At 55.9% G+C, this 8,669-nt stretch overlaps 3 protein-coding genes across 3 annotated transcripts in view; all 3 read left to right on the plus strand.

Annotated features, from left to right (window-relative positions):
* Window positions 1-2,295: 2,295 nt before the first annotated feature.
* dspD (putative protein-tyrosine phosphatase) lies at window positions 2,296-4,407 on the plus strand (the record flags this gene model as incomplete). The annotated part of the gene is made up of 1 exon (XM_001209589.1): window positions 2,296-4,407. The coding sequence occupies one exon, from the start codon at window positions 2,296-2,298 to the stop codon at window positions 4,405-4,407; it is 2,112 nt and encodes a 703-aa protein (XP_001209589.1).
* Window positions 4,408-4,925: 518 nt separating this feature from the next.
* Window positions 4,926-6,051, plus strand: ATEG_06904 (putative S-adenosylmethionine-dependent methyltransferase; the record flags this gene model as incomplete). The annotated part of the gene is made up of 2 exons (XM_001209590.1): window positions 4,926-4,993; window positions 5,175-6,051. The coding sequence occupies 2 exons, from the start codon at window positions 4,926-4,928 to the stop codon at window positions 6,049-6,051; spliced, it is 945 nt and encodes a 314-aa protein (XP_001209590.1).
* Window positions 6,052-8,048: 1,997 nt separating this feature from the next.
* Window positions 8,049-8,669, plus strand: part of ATEG_06905 (putative C2H2 finger domain protein) — a gene marked incomplete at both ends in the record, with an annotated part of 1,581 nt that continues 960 nt past the window's right edge. The window contains 2 exons of the mRNA XM_001209591.1: window positions 8,049-8,063; window positions 8,116-8,636. Coding sequence (XP_001209591.1) covers window positions 8,049-8,063; window positions 8,116-8,636 — 536 coding nt within the window. The remainder of the gene's footprint in view (window positions 8,064-8,115; window positions 8,637-8,669) is intronic.

Below are 8,669 nucleotides of genomic sequence, written 5' to 3' on the forward strand. Positions count from 1 at the left end.
CACGCACAGAGCGAGTTCCGTGCGCCCACAAGCGGGTCCTTTGCACCGATTTGGAATTGTGCCTGTCGTCCACTTTCAGAAGTCCGTTGTGGTACCTCTCTACCTGTACAGTCGGAGTGTCCAATTTGGATCGGATCGCCTCGTGGTGTCGCTTCTGGAAGAATCCGACGAATCTTCTGGGCTTCTTTTTGTTGGGATCGCGATTCCGATCATTCGTCCTGGCACTACACCCCGACACAAGAGCAAATGAAAATCCTGTCTGGACCTAGTACCACTCTGGTATAGGCGCCCTTCCTGGACCACGGCGGTGTGTCCTCGCCACTCGAAAGGATTCGATATACGGAGTACGGCATTTGAGACAGGTACGTTGGTGATGATGCCTCTGCATTCCATTAATATTTGATTATTATTCGATATTCTGGGATCGGATTGCGAGTCCATTTGATTTTGTTCCTGACCCGATCCCCCTCCCTTTCCCGTTGGAGCTTAGTCTCTGCTATTCTTACCCTTCCGTGGCGTCAGTTGTGGAGCTGTCCATCCGTTTCTTTTCGTTGCTTGTTGCTTGTTCGTGGTCTCCCTCTTCCCATATCCACCCTCCCCCGAGCTGAAAAGGAGTGAACTGTCTGCGAATGAGAGAGAGAGAAGAGAGAGAGAGAGGCAGACCCCCAGTCAGTCAGAACAAGAGAGTATGCATGTGAAGGATACCATCGGTGGATCATGATGGGGGCTCCTGATGGTGGCTCCTGATGCACCTCCGACTATGCCTCCTTCAGCCCTGGATTGTATCAGAATGGCTCCACCCGTCTCGGTCGCCCATCACTCCCCCATTTGCCAGGTTGAAACCCATTCCAAACGCGTGGACGATCGTCCCCCCCCCCCCCCCCCCCCTCCAACCGACACCAACTCAGCAACCGGAGGAGTGGAGTGATACGACGAGCAGGCCGTGTTGGGCGGAGGAGCGCTGTGATTTGCGTGCTTTTGGCGCCCATGATGCAGCGTCCAGCCTCCCTCCCCAACCCGGGCGGCTAAATTTAGAGCTGCAGGCGATGGTGGCTGCGGCTGATTGGTTTCCCACATCTGGTTGACCGGAGGCGGGCTCCACCTTGGCCCACCCTGGCACCGCCGCGCATTGGCCGGCCGTCAGAAACGCGGCCGGCCAGGACCCAATCAGTCGTGCCGTCTGAACCAATTCTGAATCGGATGCGCTCACGAACTCCTCCAACACCGACGATTATCATTCTTCTTCTGCTATTATTCTCCTAGAAGGTGTCGGTCGTGTGTTTGTTGTCTGGAGTGAAGAAGAAGAGACTGGAGGCAGAGATTCCCTCCCATATTCCCACCTCGGACAATTGGTTGCAGAGCAGTTGATCCGTGTTGTGTTCTACTTCTTACTTCTGTATCTCCAGTTCTTCCCCACTCCTCCTCTCCTCTCTTTCTCTCTCTCTTCCTCTCTTGTCTCTCCCTCCCTTCTCTCTCTCTCTTCTTCCCCTCCTGGTAGGGTTCTTTTCTCCTCTTCCACTGGCCCTTTTCTTCCTCGGGTCGTGGGCAGTCGTTCAGTCATTTACTATCCCTTCTCCCTCTTCATCCATATCTTATCGTGGTCTGGTCGCGCCTTTCGTCATTCCCCCGGAACGACTGCCCATACAAAAATACCTTACTCCCGGGCGGCAATTCCTGCACCTTTTATCATTCTTCTTCGAGCCTCCTAATTCTCTCTGCCCTTTTGTCTGCTTCTTCCAGACCCTTTCCTTCCTTTGCATTCCTGTTCCATCTCTTCTTATTCATTCTATTCGTCGCCTTCTCCCCTGCAGCAACGCAGGGGCGTTTATTGTTCCTACAACAATCCACAGTCCTTGACATCACTGACATATCTCCAAGAACATCAGCCTTTCGGTGGCATTCTCTGGTACGTCCTTCTCCTGCCTCTCTTTCTTCATCTTTCTTCTTCCCTTTCGTTCTTTTGTTTCCTTTCCCCATCCTTTCTTCCATCTGAACGACCAACCCAGGCCTCATGAATGGCCTTGTGGTAAGGTTCAGATCATCCGCCCGTCTCATCTCCTTGCAGCTTGCCGTGCTTCCTCGTTTCCTCCGTCTAAATCCCTTGACTCGACCTCTCAAACCATGGAGACTAACCCATCGCTGTCCAAAAGGTCATTTGCTCTGGTAGCAAATACCTCCCGTCCTTCTCTTTCGTCCACTGCATGCCACAGTTGTATAGCCCACCGCGACACCCGCGACTCCGAAAGGGAACCGTCCCCTTTCAAACGCCGCTCCATCTCTACCGCTTTCTCCATCATGCCCGTGCAGACCAGCCATCCGTCTATCCCGGACGCCTTTCCGTCCTTCATGTCCGTCTTCGGTGGCAGATTGCCCAACCAGCCCGAAAAGGAGGACCATCTCGTGGCCACCCATCCCCTCAACGTGCCCCCTCATGTCACCGTCAACACCGCGCGACGACCGCTGCCGTTTCGACACCGCGAGAGTGTTTCGTCCGTGGCCTCCGCCTCCACCGAATCCTCGCCGACCACCACCATCTCCACCTTTGACTCCCCGTCGGCCGCCGACACCTCGCCGAGCTCCTCGCCTGAATCCCCCTCCTCCATGCCATTATCGTACCCCAAATTCATGCCGCCCGCCCGCAACATCGAGAGCCAGACGCTCTCTACCACGCAAAACAATGCCGCGAGGCGGTCGTCCGACGTGCCGAACCTGAAGCGCCCGGATTCTCCCGGCCGCCGGGCTCGTAATCTCAAGAATCTCTCCCTCCGCATGCCCCCGCCTTCGCAATCGTCGCGTCCTCCCATCGCGACGGCGCCGGTCGACTCCGGGTCCCAGCACCTCTCCGCGCCCCCATCACCGATGCATGCGCCTCCAAAGAGCTCCCGACGCAAGCCAGCGAATCTCACCATCCGCACGCCCGGCTTCGACCGCTCCTTTTCCAGCAACATTATGGAGGTCCCGCCTACCCCGCACGGCCGACAGTCGCTACGACACACCGAATCCTCGCCCTCCTTGACCTCGATCTTCTCCCCGTCGTTCGGACCAAAGGGCGGCATGCAGTTGCCTCGACCCGTCACCCACCATGGCACCCGACGACCGTCCGGTACGTCAGACGAGGGACTGTCTCCGTTGCCATCGGCCCAAGAGGAAGGCTCCGTTTCCGGTGGCGTGCTCCATGAACTGGAGGAAGAGGATGACCACCTTGATTCGCGCGAGTCGACTCGGCGGAACGAGCGCGGCTATCCCCATGGACCCATCCAGATCTACGACTCCGGCGTGTATCTGTATTTGGAGCCGACCCTGCAGGAAGCGTCGCAATTCGATGTGGTGGTGAACGTGGCCAAGGAGGTCGCCAACCCGTTCACCAACCAGAACACCAACAATGGAACGGTCATGAGCACCTTGCGGAGTGCATCGGCCCCGTCGAAGCGTCAGTCGGTCGTGGATCCAGGCACCGCAGTTTCAGAAGTATCCTTCAAATCTGCCTTTGAATATCAACCCGAGGCCGATACCTCCGCCACACCCAGTGGGGAGTCCAGACCCGAATACGTTCATGTTGGTTGGGATCATAACTCGGAAATCCTGGACGACCTGTACCCCCTGTGTGAACTGATTGATTCGCGTGTGTCGGAAGGCAAGAAGGTGCTCGTGCATTGCCAGCTGGGTGCCAGCCGCTCTGCCTCGTTGGTGATTGCATACGGCCTCTACAAGAATCGGAATCTCGATTTCAACTCGATGTATGAAATTGTCAAGGGCCGAAGTCAGTGGGTGGGGCCCAATATGAGCCTCATCTATCAACTCACCGACTTCCGGTCCCGCCTCCTCCGCGGCAGTCCCTCCAAGCCTCCCCCGGCGGAGTGGTTTGTCGGAGGACCTCGGAGATGCTCGGAACCCCAGGTCCCCCGCGCCAGCCGAATGGGTCCACGAGAAATGGTCACTCCGGTCGGTTCGGACGGCGGACACAGCTCCAACGGTTTTTCGCAGGGGTCGGTCGGCAGTCTGTCGATTCCTTCGACGCACCAGACGACGCCGACGTCGGCCGAGAGTGTCGGTTTCCAGCCGCTCTCTCACAAGCGAAGCCTGTCTCCTCGACCGTTACCGCTCCGACAATCCAGTTTCCATACGCTTGGAGCGGCCTTCCGAGCGATGCAGCCTGCGTCGGAATCGCACTGGCGCACGGAAAACGGCCCCTATTCGCTGGCCAAAACAGACGTCTTCGTGCGCGACGGACCGGCCGAACCGTCTGCACTGTTTTCGCCTCGCACGACGGGATTCCTGGCGGCGCCCATTCCACGGTCTGTCTCTGGCGACCCCGAGGAGGGATTCCAGTCGCGGATGGCCGACCCGAGATCCCCGCCTCCCGGAAACGAGCGTCTGATCATGAGAAATATTGACGAGTTTCTGTAACCCGCATAATGTTTAAGAAGGCGGCTTGATAGCAGCTCGCCCGAAATGATTGCATGACTACCAGTCGTTTGATTGGGCTTTCGCTATTTCCCACTTTTACTTATCTTTCTTTCTTTCTTCTTGACTTTTTATGAACTGATGACCAAAGCGGGCTTTGCTGTCGTTTTTTCATTCTCATCTGTCACCGAGCTGACATCTGGCTCGGTTGACATGCTGCATGTTATCCACGGCGTTCGGTGTTCAAAAGATAAGGCGATGACCTACGCCTGGTAACTTGTAATACTATGGTGGTCGCTGTTGTCGTTGTTAGACTTTCTGCCTTATCGCTACATTCGCTTCCACTGTTTTATTTCACTCTTTACATTATCTGGTGGTTGCATCGCGGGAGGCGGATACCCATATTGAATTGATTCATTGAAGTACAAGTTGCAGTGTAGACTGGTACGGAGTAGACTGGTAGACCAAGTACCTACGGGAGTAGATTGTTGGGCCGTGCGGGCCACTCCACCTGGCTCGGAATGTCAAGCCGCATCAATCCTTCACCACCAGTTCGAAAGACTACAACAGAGCAAAGAGATAGGAAACGGTGATTGAAATGGCAGAGAACCACCCAACATATCTCTCGCCCAGCGAGCTGGGGCACAAAAGACTAGTACGACAAGATTTTCACCCTCCCCTTTCAGTCCCCCCTCCCCCCACTTACCCCTCCCAAAGATCCCTCCTGGGAACGAACACAAAATCCACATACCTAACAACCTCTGATCTAGCTGGGAAACCTTCTACGCCAGAACCCTATCGCACATCTCCTCCAAACCCTCCTCTGACCCGCGTCCCGCCCGCCCCGAAGCCCACCCCAGCGACGCCCCCTCGGACGAAGAATCAGTCGACGACGACGACGACCCGGGCACATCCTGGTTCTCCGAACACAACGCCCCCGACAAAGTCCTCCGCTTCCTCACCGACGCCTCTTTCCCGCTCGCCCCGTGCAACCGCCCGCAGCCCGCGCCCTCCGTCCTCGACCTGGGCACCGGGAACGGGAGCATGCTCGCGCTGCTGCGCACGCGCGGCGGCTTCGCGGGGCCCATGGTGGGGGTGGATTACTCGGCGCGGAGCGTCGAGCTGGCGCGCGAGCTGCAGCGGAGCAAGATGCATTCGGCGTACGCGCCGGACAGCGACGACGACGATGACGACGAACCCGGGCCCGCCGCGGCTGGGGCGGCGGAGGAGATCCGCTTCGAGGAGTGGGATATTCTCGCCGGCACGGATGCGCTCTCCGCCGAGGAGGTGCGCGACGCCGCGAAGACACGGCTGGATTGGTTCCCGTATGCGGCGGGGCGGGGTTTGATATCGTGCTGGATAAGGGCACGTTTGATGCGGTCTCGCTGTCGGAGGAGACCGGGGAAGGGGACAGGCGCGTGTGCGAGCGGTACCCTGGGATTGTGCGGCGGCTTGTTCGGAAGGGAGGGTTTGTTGTTGTTACGAGCTGTAATTGGACGGAGGAGGAGCTTGTCGCGTGGTTTACGCGTGGGGATCAGGAGGATGGGTTGGTGGTGTATGGGAGGGTTGAGTATCCGCGGTTTCGGTTTGGGGGGAAAGAAGGGCAGGGGGTTTGTACGGTGTGTTTTCAGCGGGTTTAGCCTATAGGACTTGGGATTAGGTAGGAGGATAGTTGTATAGAATCAATCATGATGAGGTGCATCTATAGTACCTAGTATAGACGAGGACTGTACAGTCATGCTACTCTCCGCTTGAGCAGAGCAACCACTCTCATATCCCTCACCGTCGCGCTGGACATCCACTCACGCCGCACGTCCTTTCCATGCCAAAGGCAACTAGAGGAAATGCGCAAACAGCTTGCGGCCCTCGTCAAGGAGAGATAGAGGTGTCGTTGTCGTGGCCTCCATGGGAGCCGGGTAAGGAAGAGGGGAAGACACCGCTGACGATGGTGGAAGACCACAGACGTGATAACGGAGCATGTTGAATCTCCCCTGAGTAGCTTCTTCGTTTTTCTTCTGAATGGGGAGAATCTCTTCAAGTTGCGCTGTATACATGCGGAGGCAGCGGAACCTTCCGCTGGTCACATGATCATTATGTCAGCCTTACAAAGTAACTAGGCCGAGATAACTATCGCTTTGAATTGCCTTTGACCGACGAAGATAGAAGTAAGGGGGATTATTTATAGACACTGAGGGCCGATCAAAGAAATGACAGCTGTCCATTTTGTTTCCAGTCAGTGGGTCAGACATGCCGTACTACATATAACTACAGAGCACATACTACGTATATACAGATAGAGCTCCTTGCCGGAGGCCACGACAAAGCCACCCTCCACGAGGTGGTAGGTACCTCACCTAGCTCCCAGGGGCTCGCCAGTGGCGGAGCTCAGACCGTAAGACTCGCCATACGGAGTATTCCATACAGTACTAGGCTAGGTACCTAGGTGCATGCGTGGTCAATTGCAGGGGCGGATCTCCCATTTCCTGGCATTGTGATAGGCAGTGGAGGGATGACTTGCCTTAAGTGCAGGGTTGGCGTGATGTGCTCCGACAGCTGATAAGAGTCGAGAGTGTGGCACGGACATTGTCAGCTGCAGCGGACAGCGAGTACGGTATCGTATGGGATGGTAATTTGGGTACGGTATTGCGTACGAGGTAATTTACGACGCCTGGATTCTGGGGGATGACATCATGTGCCCACTTTTGGGATTCTGTCTAGACCGTCCACGTATACCGGGTAGAGTTGTATGATTTTGAGGATCTCATGTTTCAATATTTATACGTTGTTATAATATAGCATTATATAAGAGTCCTAGATATGTTTCACTTGTATACCTTATAGAACGAGTGAACGCATACTAATCCGGTACAATATAATAATGGTTGGTTGATCACATCATCCGGTCAGTCAGGCATGTCGAGTGGAGCCGCCTGATCAGCTCCTTAGCCAGGAACCGGATAGAGGAGAATATTTCCTCACCAGAGATGTTGAATCATCATTAGTAGTCTACCTCCAGGTATATGTCTATCTATTGTATCTAATCTTCCTCTTCTGCTCATCTTCACTTCTGTTCTTGTCGTACTATACTTATATAATATATTATTTTCCTACTGTATTGACCCCCGCATTACCGCCTCCATTTCGGGCGACTAGCGAACCCAAAGGGCCCCGCCAGACAATCCAGTCATCAGCCGGATTCCTCGTGCCAGGCCCCGTTCGTTCCAGCCAAAGGGAATAATCCCTCTGTCGGCCATCCAGACTCTCTCTCTCTCTCTGTCTCTCACTTTCTCTCTCTCTTTCTTTTTTTCCTCTCCTCTTCCTCAACCTCGCTCTTTCTCCTCTTCTCCTCTTCTTTTTTTTCCCTCTTCTCCTCACCACTTCTCGCACACACCTACTTTCTACGTCTCCCTCCTTACACTCCCTCCCCATACCCCCCCTACTCCCTCTATCCATCCCTTCAATTCCCCTCAATTGCATAGCCCCCTCCCTCCAGGTACGTGTTCCCACAATTTATTCGCCTCTCACTTTCTTCCGACGATTCAACCCCGATTCCGACCAGCTAACACTCAACCCCCCAGTCAATCATCGGCCTCAATCAGTCTGTGTGCGAAAGGCTCCGGGTCCATTACCCAGACCACGTACTCATGGCTTCCTTTAAAGTCAGATTCCCTCCTCACTACCTCCGCCACCGCACTAACATCTCCGCTGCAGGAATTATCCCTCTCGCGTCCTCTCCCCCAGTCCAACCCCCGCCATGCCCACTCCATCTCCCTGGGCGCCGTCAACCACAACCATCGAGTAACCCGACGGAAGAGTGTCACCACCGCTGCCGCCAATGCGGCCGCCGCTGCTGTCGCCGCCTCCTTGAAAGAGGAGTCGACCACCGTCCCCATGCCCGCCCTTCGCCGCGGGAGCCGCAAAGGTCTGGAGTCCAGCTCGGTCGGTGCCCCCTCCGGTTTCGGCTCGTATCTCTCCCGGAGTATGAACAGCCCCAGCCAGGAGCCTCCGGTCGCTCGCAAGACCTCCCCTTCCCATTCCCAAGATGGTTCAGCCGCACCCCCCGCGGACGACATTACTCCGGCCACCAAGCCCGTCACCACCAAGAACCGAAACCGTCGCGCCAGCGAGGGGTCGCACCTAATGAAGGGCGAAGGCAAGCGCTCCGCACCCGAACTGCGCTGCGATCGTTGCGGGAAGGGGTATAAGCATGGCAGTTGTTTGTCCAAGCATATGTGTGTTCTCCCCCTACCAGCCACCCTCTCCGC

This window comes from Aspergillus terreus, genomic scaffold (genome assembly GCF_000149615.1).
Source record: "Aspergillus terreus NIH2624 scaffold_10 genomic scaffold, whole genome shotgun sequence".
Lineage (NCBI taxonomy): Eukaryota > Fungi > Ascomycota > Eurotiomycetes > Eurotiales > Aspergillaceae > Aspergillus > Aspergillus terreus.